The 14,501-nt window shown below is 29.4% G+C and overlaps 1 protein-coding gene across 2 annotated transcripts in view; it reads left to right on the top strand.

Moving 5' to 3' along the window:
• The window catches only part of LOC129960518 (chitinase domain-containing protein 1-like), a 45,529-nt gene that overhangs the window by 9,229 nt on the left and 21,799 nt on the right, over positions 1–14,501 (top strand). For both annotated transcript variants that reach the window (XM_056074000.1, XM_056074001.1), the window contains 2 exons: positions 495–556; positions 3,926–4,018. In XM_056074000.1, the coding sequence (XP_055929975.1) occupies positions 495–556; positions 3,926–4,018 (155 nt within the window). The remainder of the gene's footprint in view (positions 1–494; positions 557–3,925; positions 4,019–14,501) is intronic.

The following is a 14,501-nucleotide window of genomic DNA, read 5'->3' on the forward strand; positions in this document are numbered from 1 at the left end:
TCATTACATACTTACCTATACTTTAAGTAACACTTCTGTTCATTGACTTGATTGTGAGACTTCCAAAAGATTCTAGCTCACTTCAATTTTATGGAAATACTTGACTATTTTTTGTGTAAAATTTCCTGTTTTTAGATCAGTGGCATTAATTTTTCAGAAAAAATGTTTGGATAAAATATTATGTCCCCTTGATTTTGCAGTGTTTTTGTTAAATACGAAAGAAGTTTATATTAATGAATATATACTTTTTTGTGCTATATTTCCAATATATTAAAGAAAAAAAAATCTTTGCATTTATTTTTCAGGAAATTTTTTCGGATTCAAATTCGAAAAACATTCCATACCAATTTTCATAGAATTATTTGAGTATTAATTGTTTTTTTATGCTTCTGTAAAATTACATTAAAAAAAAATCCGCTAAAATTTCTGAATTTTTAGAAATTAGAATTGTTATTCTTAACATTTCTTAACTGCTTTGTATTATTTTCTCTCAGGATAATCAGTTTGATGGTTATGTCTTTGAAATTTGGGGTCTTTTAGGTGGAAAAATGAAAGCGTAAGTATATAATTATTTTTATTATTTCATTTTCATTCAGAATAATTACTTCTAACTATGAAAGCAGATTTTTTTTATTGAGTTTCAGAATTTAATTTTTCAGTTCTTTAAAATTAGTAATTCTTGAAGAAACAATATTAAATTTAGTTATGTGATTAGAAACTAATAAGGCATTTTAGTTTGTTTTCTCATTTCATTTTGTTCTTGTCGTTTAGAAAAAAAATCTATTCACTAAGTAATGGCTTAGAAAATGAGATGATGATTTAGGAAGAATGTATTCTTGTGACATTGATTAAACTTCTAGAGAAAAAAATTATAAACTATGAAAATAAATTTGGCAAGTCTAAAATGAAATCAGATAAAATTGATCATTAGAATATTCAATTACATTTATTGACTTCCTTTCTAATTTTAAGATTAGAATGAGTATTATGTTCTGTTTCTGATAATGATTGATGTCTTGGAGAATATGTTTTTAACTTTACTTCTTTTGCAGTTTAAAAAATTGTATATATGAAATCTAAAGGCTGTTAATTTTCTTATATGAATTTGACTAATATGCATACATGCCTCACATTGTGTGTGCAAATAATCAATCATAAGGGGGAAAAACATGATATAAAAATGTTATCTGATTTAAATTACTATATTATTAATGCCTTCTGATTCATTTTTTAAAATTTGATAAATATCTTAACTTTGGGAAAAACAGCATTTGTTATGATTATGTTTCTAGGATGAATCTAAATAGTACATATTTAAAAAAAGCCTTTAATTTTGAACTTTCAATGAAATCTAAAATGAGCATCTAAAAATTATTATGTAAAGGGTGTCCTAAAATTGGCACAAGATTTGAATTTGCCACCATTCATGCAGTAAAGTGTTTTCAACCCTATTAAAAAAAAATCCATTTGATAGCTGATAGTTTCAGGGTTAGTAAAAATGGAGCATTACACGATCTAACATGTTTTCATTGTTGAACAATATTTCAAAAATAATGAAAGTCTTGCGGCCACAGTTTGAAAATTGGCCCCCTAGATCTTGTGATTTAACAACATTGGATTTCTTTTTATGGGGTTATTTGAAGTCATAGGTCTATGCCAACAAGCATCTCATTGTACCATCTGTAATGAGGAATAAATTACTATTGACTGTAAATATTATTTCAAAGTGTATAACTATTATTTGTAGTATCATTTAATATTTAATGCCAATAGTTAGTTACAAGGAAAAATTATCATTATAAGAGAGAAAAGAATGTAAACATTCACTTTAACAAGGAGTTTTATTTTTCAAAGGAATTTTTGGTCAAATAAATTAAATCTTTTATCCTCATATTTATTGTTAGTGTCCATTTTGTTCATCATTTAGGTTTTTAAATTTTACCTTTGAAACTCAGTGTAAGGTTTTCAATGGACTGTTAATGAGCAAACAAATTTCAAAACAAGTGGCTTCAGTGATTAATGTTGAAATAGCTAATATTTTCAAATTCGAAGTAATATATCAACCCCTGCTTAATGGTTTAAAAAAAATTAATCTTATTGGTTATCTAATTTCTTTATCATGATATTTTGAAATTAAATTAGTGATTATGTTTCTTTGTTGATAATTAAATAATCATGCATAAAGGCTCCAACATTTTTTCTATATTTAAAAAAAAATTTTGTGTAATGCTATTTCACATAAATTTTCTGAAAGATTTTAAGTAATATAATAATAGCCTAAAAGTAATGCTAACTAAATTTAGGCTAATTATTTTGAAAATGAACCTAAACTCAGTAATATTTTAGAAATCTGTAAATTTTGAAGGTTCTTTCTTTTAGTCCTTTGAATTGCATTGATCATAAAAAGTATATAAACACTAATGTTAGGTTGAAATTTTTTGCAAATTGGTGAGAAGTGAAACAAGGAAAAAATTTATAAAATTGAGTGAAATTAAATTAGTTTTTACTCTCGGATGGAGTTTAAAAGTGGTAAAAGGTGGCAAAATTAGTCGGTTTTTCATTCATTTTTAAAATTTAGAAAAAACTTTCCTACATATTTATAATGTCATTAACTGTAAAGTAGTACTGAACTTTTTTAAGACCAATAAAATTTATTTTATCAAAATCGATTCTGAATTTTCTGTCGCATTTTCTCTCCAAAGTAAACAAAAGATGCATGAAAATATATCTATATGTAAATTTTAGTTCCTAATCATCGTCATAATCTTCACGTATCATTTTTTGATGTATTGCAGTAATTCAATATATATACACATACATACACCAGGTATGCCAAAAATGACTGATGGATTTTGAAAATCAATTTTTTTAAAAAAAAAGACGGAAAGCGATAGAAATGTATCGTTTGTGGCCTTACGATTCTGAAATCGGAGAATTTTATCCCAACTTCCAAATTTAGTTAGCATTACTACCATAAGGTTGTGCTGCAAGGCGGTTTGAAACATGTACAGTGAAAACGAAGTATTTGAAATCGCCTTTCTGTAACTCATTTTTGGCCTCGAATTGCGCTACGTTGTTGCTTCAAATAGGGGTAACGTGGAAAACATCGTTGTTTAATTTTTTGAAATAGTTCTTGCAACATTTTCATACCGGTTTTTATTTTCCGTATTTTGCAACGGCAGCTGTCGGTGGCAACTAAATTTTCAATTTGGGGTAAAATTCCTGATTTCCCAAGCATAAGGCCGGAAACGATACATTTCTATAACATTCCGGATTAAAAAAAAAAAAAAAAGTTATTGATTTTCAAAATCCATCAGTCATTTTCGGGAGACTCGATTTATCTATCTATGCATAGCAAAAGGTTTTTGTGGTGCAAATATAAAATCAATCTCTATTATTTACTTGATAGTAGATTGCAAAACTAGGGTGTTGACTATTTTTAGACTTAAATAACTTTTTCCTATGCATGTACATCAGACGGCTGTAATTTATTGGCAAGATTGCAAAATAAAGTATTTCACATATTTTTTTTTGTTCATTGTAGAAAGAATGCGCAAATGGAAGTTATTGATAGATTTTGATAAAATAAATTTCATTATTCTAAGTTGAGTACTTATTAACTTATCGCATATTAAAGATATAAAAAGAAATTTTTTAAATTGAGCATGGTATCGACAAATTTTACTCATATTTTCCTTTCGTTATATTTCTCACTAGTTCTCAACTTTTCCGAATGAAACAATATGACTTTTTTTTTTCGTTCCACTTTAATGCGTACATGAACTATTTTTTTCTTAAAATGCATAGACATTTATGTATGTTATTTGTTTCATCTTTTAAAACATATTCTATTGATATCTGCAAAAAGATATTCAAAATATATTTGAAACACTTGACATAAATAATGATATCGTTTTGTTTTCAGGGAGCTAACCCAATTCATTATAACCATGTCAAAAGAATTGCGAAAGCACAACTTGATTCTGATTCTAGTGATTCCTCCACCAACTCATTTTGGGTAATTAATCTCTAAAATATTTTAATTTGTATTTTTTTTTACCGAAATTTTATATCCCTTGCACTTTTTTATTGAATTTAAAAACTTTTTCTTTATTGAGTAAATATATGACTTTAGTACTTGAAAATAATTTTGCTGAGGCTATAATGTACTTAGAGTACTAATTATAAACCATATGGATACTAATATAAACAATTTACTGCAATGAACTAAATAAATGAAGGCGTTTTATTAAAAATTAATGTATTATCTTTGAATGCGTTAATTTTTTTTACCTTAATGAATTTTATGAAAGAGTTGGAATTTAGGATATGAAAACAGGTTAATGTATGCTTGCTTTATTTATATGCAAGATTGTCCTTAAAAGTGTAGATAGCAGAATTATTTCAGTGCCGCTGTAATACATTATTGAAGTAAAAAATTTTGCTAGATTAGTTTGCTTCGATTGCCGTGTGAATCGTCAAATTGCCGGTAATGCGCAATATTCATTTATTAGACATGCGATTCTCTAATGTTGTCTTCTATTTGCCGTCTAATTCCTGATTGCTAATAAGGGCGTCATGTTTGTAGTAGTAGTTTGTAGTTGTAACTCTATGCTACACACTATTTGAAATAATTATGCTGGGCTGATATCTACCCGATGTCTGTTTTTGTTGCGAGAATTTAACATTTACTGAATAAACAAGGTTGTGACATATAAAACATTTAATCACAACACAAGCGCAATACAACATTATGTCAAGATGATTCTTAGTACATCTGTGAAAGTGAAAAACAGAACAGCAGACATCAGTTCTGGTTAGCTCTGATTGGTTGGCTAGGAGATGCCATTCGCAACAATGTTTATATGTTTGATATCTTAATAATAAAACTCTAATTAAAGCTAAATTTGTTGATTTCTCATGCAAATAAATATGATTGAACAGTTCTAGTGCTAGTTTTTCAGAGAAAAAATATTCCTGTAAAGGGGGAAAAAATGCCTAAAGTAAATGATAATTTACTTTAAAACTTAATTTTGTCCTGCCAGATTATAAATTTTGCAAATCTCGGTTTATGATCCATGATCAGATAGATCCATCCATTCTGTTTATAAACTGGGATATGCTAGAGCACTAACATTAATCTGACTGCCACTTTGCCAGCTTGTATACCGTTCCTCATGCAGGAGAGGCAGATTTGACTTGGTAGGGCACCTGCAATTTATTTTAGTTAACACAATCCATATCACGTTTTATGCACTTGCGATTATAATCATTAACAGTTGTAATTTCCTATATAGAATACTAAAATTTACATTACTTCTTGAATTTGCTATAAAAAATAATGTATTACAAAAATGTGTGAAATTTATTATATGCGAAAAACAATCAATCTCTTCTCTGGTATTATATTCAAAAGAAAAAGAATAAAGTGTTATGCATCAAAATAAAAATCAATGTAGATTTACACCAAAATTACACTTATTTTGAAAAATCTATTTTTTATAACACTGTCGGAAAATATAGTACCTTGAATATAGTGCTTGCAAATAAACATCTGTAAAATTAAAAGAGCTATTACAATCATATTAAAATTAGCATCCACAATTTTTTAAATGTTTTATACTTTTTAGAAGCAACAAGCGTTTTTAGAATCTTTTAAAAAATAGTTACATTTTATCATGATTCATTTATCATTATCTTTAAAAGTTAAATTTTTATTAAGATAATTTAATATAACTAACTAACTGATTTTCTATATCTATCTATTTCTAATAATAAGGGAGAATATATATGTTTTCGATCTATAGCGCAAGCTGGTGGACAAAGACATGACGGGTTGAGAGGTACAATAACCCCTTAGATTTTTTGCTCGAATCTTGATAGTCAGCCGATAATATTTGAAATGAAAATTGAACATACTTTATTTTGAAGGTCTATTACTTTTTAATAAATATGATTACAGTAGGAAAGGGGGAAAAAAGATAGTGAAATTTTATTTGTCAAGTCACTATCTTTCTGTCATGTATACTGATGCTTTGTTGAAATAAATAAGTTATTAAAAGAAAAATCGTTACCTCTGCGCAGTGCGAACTGGATCTGAAAATAGTGGTTGCCAAGCAGCAACGGGAGGAAGGGGTTATATCCAATCTAACAAATATGTTAGATATATTGCTAATTACATTATACAATCATTAAATATATTTAAGTAATATTAAATATAAATGCTAGTTAATATTGTATTATATTTAATAATTTAATTTAATTGCTTATATTTTAAATTAGTTTTTGATAGGTGTATAGCATATTGATATTTCAGAACTAGATTGTTATTTTGAATTTTTTTTTGTATCCATGCTAAAAATACAGTTCAAATTTCACGATTTTAATATTTTTAAAGAATACTTATTATTCTCATAGATTAATAGCTCAAAAGTACAGAAACATATTACATACGATTGACTACTTTAAGAACAAGTCAATAAGAATTTTAGTTCTCTAGTTGATTGTGCAAATATATCAATATGTGTTTCTGCGTCCAAATCATCTAATAATTCCTTTTAAACTGGAAGCAATATATACGATTCCGAATTCTCCTCAGACGATGAATTTATTAATTTATTTTTAAGGATTTTCAGCTTTTGAAAATGTCATTTCACTGTGTACTTGAGTGACTGATAAGGGGAAAATGACTTTATAAAGTTCTTAAAATTTGTCATGTTTTATCATAAAACCTATTTATTGCTAAAATCGTTAATATGCACACTGTACAAGTGCTGCAACTTTTAAAAATTATTATAACTAAGATCCATTCAGTTCTCATCAGCATTTCAAATGGAACCAGTTTAGTTGCCATGCTGTTTTGTTTTTAATTTTGCCAATTAAAAAATGCTTTATGCATAATTTTCAACAATGCTTTGCAATATCGCAATGAAAATCAAATCAATTTCATTATTCTATCAAATCGGTAATCCTAATATTACTCTTTTGTTAAAAAACAACAGTAAAATTTTAATTTTTGCGATATAAAATTTTCTTTTGTTGTAATAAAATGCAGTTCACATTCTTTGTTTCATTGATTATTTTAGTCAAACAGTTTTTCTTTCTTCGTTTCTTCAAATAAATTTACTTTTTAAGTAGTTTTACTATGTTATTTTGACATTTTAAGTTTCTTTTGTCATGCTTTTTAATTTGTGTTTCTCCTTACATCAAGATGTAAGAAAAAAATCCTTACATCTTACATTATCACCATTTTCTTGATTATGTTATTCATTTATTTGTTACTAGCAGCCTTTGATGACCATTTTGTTGGCCAGTATCGATGATTGATAAAATTTTTACTGAAACATTTTATGGTGCTTCCTCATAATGATTTCCTCAACAAATTATTTTTAAACTTTAAATTTTGATACACATGCAGCATGCACTGTTTTAAAAGTCTTGTACCATTCTGTTTATCGTTCTGTGCATTTCCCCAATTTTCTGTTACTTAAAATTTCAAATTTAATTTAAAACGGGAATGATTAAACTACAACTAATGCAAAAATTTTCTTACATAAGCTATTTAAAAATAGGCACACTATAAAAATTTTTCATTATTGCTTACTTTTAAAATAATAATAAAACTTAATTGTAAGTGTCAGAAAATTTCAAAAAGTCTCTAAAACCGTACTTAAAACAGAAACCTACTTATCATGGAAAAATAAAACAAGTCTTCAGCAACAATGAGAAAAAATCTTGGATGAAATATTTGTAGCAATAATGGAAAAAAAATGTATAACAAATTAATATAATTGAAGAGACAATTTTTTCGAATTTCAAGATGCTATAAATTTTCTTTTGTTTTATAAGACTTTCCACAGTTTTCGGATAAAAATGTCAAAATTTCATTTAATGTTTAATTAATTAAGATTCTAATTAAAATTTCAAAAAATAACTCTAAGATGCACATTTTTACTTTTCAATTATATCTGTTCCAAATTTGGGAGGTTTTTGTCAAACACATAATTTCTCATTCTTTTCTGACCACTGTCCCCTTAACAAGAAAAAAAAATTCATTTGAATGTCATCTGTTCTATAATAGTTAATCATACCAAATATTAAAATATTGTTGCCTCTGGACTCACTGTTGCATCGATAGAAGGTTCCCACACCCAATTGGGAGCAGTTCCTCCCCTGTTGGAAACCTATGAATCCAACAATATGTCCTGTAGAGTGACAACATGCAGACATACATTTATCTTTATTAATAGCTCAGATAATATAAATTTTAGGAAATAAGTAGTATAATTGTAATTTAAATTCTCTTTATTCACAACCAAAAGAAGAATAATTATCATTGAATATGATGATATTTAACATGTTTTATTTTGCATAAAAAATTAGTTCAAATCCTAATGAATTTATGTTCTGTTTTTTTTTTTTTTCATTGTGTGTGGGTGCAACTAGTTGATTTTTTAAAATATTTTCTAATGATTAATTTATTGAATTAGGTTACACTGAGTGTGTAAATTTAAAATTGATTGATATAATTAAATTATACAAATAATAAGATGTGTGATTCAGCTGATTGATGGAGGTGCAGCAAAAGCAAAGTAAAAATTGAAAAACAAAATTCAACTTTCCTTTAAAAAAAAAAACCTCTTGCTTATCTTGCTCACAGGTTACTAGAAACAGAAATACCACATTTTCCTCCAGCTGCTTGCACCAAAAGAATGATCAGAAATCCGATCAATGAGATTGTGGCCCCGTTGCCTTCTGGACAATATTTAAAGATGATCGAATATAAATGTTCCTAAATATATGCATCTAAGAAAAGGCAGCGCGTGGTTCTTTTCCCAAATGTGGCTTTAATCATAATAATAATAATAAAAAAAAGACATGGTTTTGCTCTTTTGTAGGAATTTTACGGACCGAAGAAAACTTTCTTTCACTTTAGAAAGGTCAGTTAACTTGTCCATCAGTTTATGACAATACGAAGCAGTTATTAAAAACTAAGAGACAGAGAGAGAGAGAGAGAGAGAGAGAGAGAGAAATAAAGCATATCATTTAGTTACGTTTCGCAAGAACCACACACTTTCAGCAACGAGGGATAGCAACTCTTCAGTCTCGCTGCAGGGTACCGACAGTTTTAAGAATCGGTCATTGCTGCCAAACCTCAGAAGAGGTTCTGTTATTGTACCAAAAATTAATTTCTTGCTATTTTGTTTACTTAGTTTTTAAGAAAAAAGGAAATTCTAGAAAACCTCCGCCAGAACATGTTCATCTCTTTGTAGCACGCTTTCTCTTTCACATTCTATACTGGGGGGCCCATATTGTTTTATTGTGCTCACTTGTCATCGGGCAAGTTGGCACCCTGGCCAATCCGCCACTGCCTTTTCGAAAGCAGTAAAAAAAAAATTTTCCTATTGAGAAAATGTCGATTTTCTTCATATGAACGCGATATTCTTATGTGCCAAAATGGATTTTTACTCATAGTTTAAAAAATACTTTAATTTTGTGTCGATGAGCAAATAGTTCATATTATTGTATTAGATTAGTCGGCGATAATCATTTCTTTAGAGAGTGATTAGCTGGCGAATGATGATGCTTAAAGACAGACATTAAATGAACTATTGTACGAAAATTTGTAATCTTAATGCAGAAACAAACTCCTTCTGAAAATAGCAGAAATAACTGAGTGACACACATATCAAAACAAGTTATGGGCACAATGAAATTGTCAATCATGGAATTAACGAAAGAAGGTTGCTCAATATGTTTGAGAGGTTACTGATGCCTTCGAGCCAGGCTTGGAAGGTGTATTGATGGGAAATGCTTATTTAAGCTTTTATGTCCAAAAACGAAAATTTCATCGATAGTATTGTTGTGTTCGTGCGTCAACAAAAATAAAATGCAGACAAACTTACTATGAAACTACATCTCATTACATTATAGATAATATTATCAAATTTACATCAACTTATTTTCTTTCAAAATTCTAGCATCGTTTTTAATACAACAAATTAAAAGTTCCAAAAAAAAATCGCTGTTGCCAATCTGACTTTCACAACTATTTACAAAAAAAAAAAAAAAAAAAAAAAAATATATATATATATATATATATATATATATATAATTATTAAAATAATCGTTAGCTACTTTTAAATAAAATATTTAGGATTTATGGCACAACATATACTCCCCTACCAGTAACGAACGTTACGTTAGAAAGTAGGAAGTAAATATTTTAGTAGTAGTATAAAGTAGGAAATAAGTCAAAATTTAAATTTTGAATCTCAATGGCGTCTTAATGATTCTACCAGTTCGAGATTGTCTTAAGGCTGGTTTAAGATCAGGTTGAGACACAGTTTCCTTGGTTTGAATCTTAGCTGGTTGTGGCGCAGGCGTAATCTTCACATAAGTTGGAGTTGTAAGCCGCTCTTCAGGATTGTAGAATACGCTGAATACTTCCGGATAGTAGAATACGCTGGCTTTAATCTCTCTATAGTTACATTCACTTCTTTATTCTTTACCCTCAGAGTAAAATATTTTGGTGTACGGCTGATAACAAAATATGGACCTTCATAAGGGGGTTCGAGTGTCTTTCGTACTCTATCAATGCGAAGGAAAACGTGAGAAGTTGATTCTAATTCTTTGTGCACAAATATTTTTAGATGACTTTTTCTTTGAGTTACTTTTGGTCTCATCAATTCCATAACATTTTGTAAATCATTTATAAATGTTATTGGTGACATATGCGGTATATTTGCATCAAAGAATTCTCCAGGAAGTTTGATATTCTCTCCATACACCATTTCTGCTATTGTATAATTAGTATCGTCGTGGATCGCAGTTCATAAACCTAAAAGTACTGTTGGTAACGTTTCACTCAAAGATACATTATTATGGGCTTTTAAAGCAGCCTTTATTGATCTTTGTAGTTTTTCTACCTTTCCGTTACACTGCGGGTGATAGGTGGTAGTATGTGAAAGCTTAATGCCCCAGATTCTTGATAGATTTTGAAATATCTCGGATGAAAATTGGGTTCCACGATCAGTAATAAGCTTCCAAGGTACTCCAAATCTTGCTATCCAATTGTTATAAAAAGCTTTTGATATTGTTTCTGCAGAGATGTTTTCCAGCGGAATAGCTTCTATTCAATTCGTGTATCTATCTATACATGTTAGACAGTAGGTGTTACCATTTGAAGGTGGTAGTGGACCTACAATATCGATATGTATTTCTCGAAATCTTCCTGATGTTTTTTGAAATTCACCCAATACTGATTTTGTATGGCGGGTTATTTTCGACTTTTGGCATGGAATACACGACTTCGCCCACTGCTGGACATCTTTCTTAATATTTGGCCATATAAATTTTGAAGAAATTAATTTTACTGTTGATTTAATTCCCGGATGAGACAATCCGTGAAATTGATGAAATATCTTCATGCGAAAATGTTTAGTTATATAAGGTCTAATATGCTGTGTTGAAGTATCACAATTTAAATATTTTCCAGATGGGAGCAGATATTTTTTAAATGACAAACTTGTAGATTTTTGACAGGTTCGAAATTCATCATCTTGTTCTTGTTCTTTGGCAATTAGTTCATAATCTATTAAGGCAATTTCCTCAATTCTTGATAAAGTATTCGCTACCACGTTACTTTCTCCTGTAATGTATTTAATTTCTGTTGTGAATTCTGAAATATATTGAAGTTGTCTAATTTGGCGTGGAGATGCTTTATCGGACTTTTGCAAAAATGCGTAGATTAATGGCTTGTGGTCAGTATACACTGTAAATTTTCTTCCTTCTAGAATATGTTTGAAATATTTAATGGATAAATAAATTCCGAGAAGTTCCCGATCGTATGCACTGTAATTTTGTTGTGCGTGGTTAAGCTTCTTGGAAAAAAATCCAATTGGTTTCCATCTACTATTTTCAAGTTGTTGTAGAACTGCACCCACTGCTGTATTTGAAGCATCTGTGCACAATGAAAGAGGTAATTCTGAATTTGGGTGAGATAGCACAGCAACATTTGCCAAATCTTTTTTACATTTTTCAAACTGCTCAATGGCTTTCTTGTTCCAAGTTTTTTTCCGATTATCTTTTTTCTTTGCTCCTTTTAAGTATTCGTGTAAAATGGTTTGAGTACTAGCGGCGTTCTTCAAAAAACGACGGTAGAAATTAACCATTCCAAGGAAAGTCCGTAGTTGATGAACAGTTTCAGGCAGTTTAATATTGAGAATTGCTTTAACTGTTTCAGGAAGAGGTTTTGATCCTTCACTTGTAATTAAATAACCTGAAAATTCCAGTTCCTTAACTCCAAAAATAGATTTAGAAATATTAAGTCTCAATCCACATTTTTGCAATCTGTCAAAAATTAATTTTAAGTGTTTTACGTGTTCTTCTTCTGTAGTTGACGCAATTAAAACATAGTCCAAATATGGGAACACAAAATTTAGTCCTCTAAATACCTCATTGATAAATCTTTGAAAGGTGGAAGGAGCATTACGCAAAACTCATTACATTAAATTCATACAAGCCGAAGGGTGTTATTATAGCAGTTTTTTTCTTATCAGCTTCATTAATCGTAATTTGGAAATATGCTTTATGCAAATCAATTTTAAAAAATATTCGAGTATTCTTTAAAATAGGGTTGAAATCTTCTAATCGAGGTATAGGATAACGATTTGGTATGGTTTGAGCGTTCAAACTTCGGTAATCCCCACGTGGTCAGAAGGAACCATCTTTCTAAGGAACCATGTAAAGAGGGCTGGACCATTGCGATTTAGATGGTCGAATAATATCATTTTCTAACATGTATTGAAATTCCTGTTTTGCTATATGTAATCGCTTGGAATCCAGTTGTCTAGCTTTGGAATAAATAGGTTGTCCTTTTGTTGTGATAAAATGCTCATCATCATGTTCAAATTTAGATACTGTTAAATTAGGTTTAGTTAAATTTGGGTATTGTTGTAACAAATTAGCACATTTAGAAGTTTTATCCAAAGTACTAATAACATCATCAACAGATACTGTTGTTACGTGGTGTCGAACGGACAGATTAGTTATTCCATCAATAAGTTGTTTGTTATGAATATCTATTAAAAGCTTAAATTTATTCAAAAAGTCAGCTCCTATTATTGCTTTATCAACTTTAGCTAATATAAAAGGAAATTTAAATTCTCTTCTAAATCCTAAATTTAAGTTCAAAATTTTAATTCCATAAGTAGGAATTTCTGTTCCATTCGCTACATATAATTTAAAATCATCTATTGTTTTATTTCGGTGAGTTGCAGGAATAAGACTAACATCAGCTCCTGAATCCACTAAGAATCGCAGTCCTGTGTTTTTGTCCTTTACAAATAAACGAAACTTGCGGCTTTCATTAATATCAGCAACAGCGGTAGCCGCTAATCCTGTTGCATCTTGGAGTTTCCCACCTTTTCGCTCCAAGCACATGGCGAGTAACATTTATCAGGTCGGCAACGATCGCCAAATTTAAAATAATAAAAACAATATTTACCTTTCTGGTTAAATTGCTTAGTTGAACGACTGCGGCTTCGAGGTATATTCCGGTGATGATTTATAAATTTGGATCTAGAACGGTCATTTATTTGCATCGAATCAATTTTTTGTTCTAAAGCAGCGATTCTTGCAAATAAAGCATCAGTATAGTTAACATTTGGAGAAACAGCACAAACTTCCTTTTCCGATTTCATCTCAAGAATTTTATCAGCCATCGTAGCCAGTTTGTCTGAACTTTCTTCACTTACAAGAAGATTATTTAGAATAAAATCAGGCATTTTATCTAGCCATAAAGATTTTAACACTTTTTCTGAAAAGTCGTCCTCTCCTAAATTTTTCATCTTCTGCAAAAGCTGACTTGGCTTATTATCGCCAAGGTCTATTCCAGTAACTATGCGCTGAATTCTCTTGTTTTCACTTCCCTTGAACATATTTAAGAGTCTTTCTTTCGCCAAGGCATATTTATTAGGCTTAGTGTCCTTAATAATGTCCCATATATGCTCAACATACTTCGGTTGAAGCTGGGAAACCAAATAGTGGAATTTAGTTTCTTCAGTAGAAATTTTATTTATTTCAAACTGAGCTTCGACTTGATAAAATCAAATGTCTGGTTTTTCGCGCCAAAATGGTGGAATTTTTATGCTTACTTTATTCGCTTCGGCATCCATAATAGCAGTTGTTTCAATCGTAGAATGTCCGCTATCCGTTGTCATCGAAAAACCAGGGTCACCAATTGTTGTGTTCGTGCGTCAACAAAAATAAAATGCAGACAGACTTACTATAAAACTAAATCTTATTACATTATAGATAATATTATCAAATTTACATCAACTTATTTTCTTTCAAAATTCTAGCATCGTTTTTAATACAACAAATTAAAAGTTCCAAAAAAAAAAAAAATCGCTGTTGCCAATCTGACTTTCACAACTATTTACAAAAAAAAAAAAAAAAAAAAAAATTATAATTATTAAAATAATCGGTAGCTACTTTTA

Source organism: Argiope bruennichi, chromosome X2 (genome assembly GCF_947563725.1).
Source record: "Argiope bruennichi chromosome X2, qqArgBrue1.1, whole genome shotgun sequence".
NCBI lineage: Eukaryota > Metazoa > Arthropoda > Arachnida > Araneae > Araneidae > Argiope > Argiope bruennichi.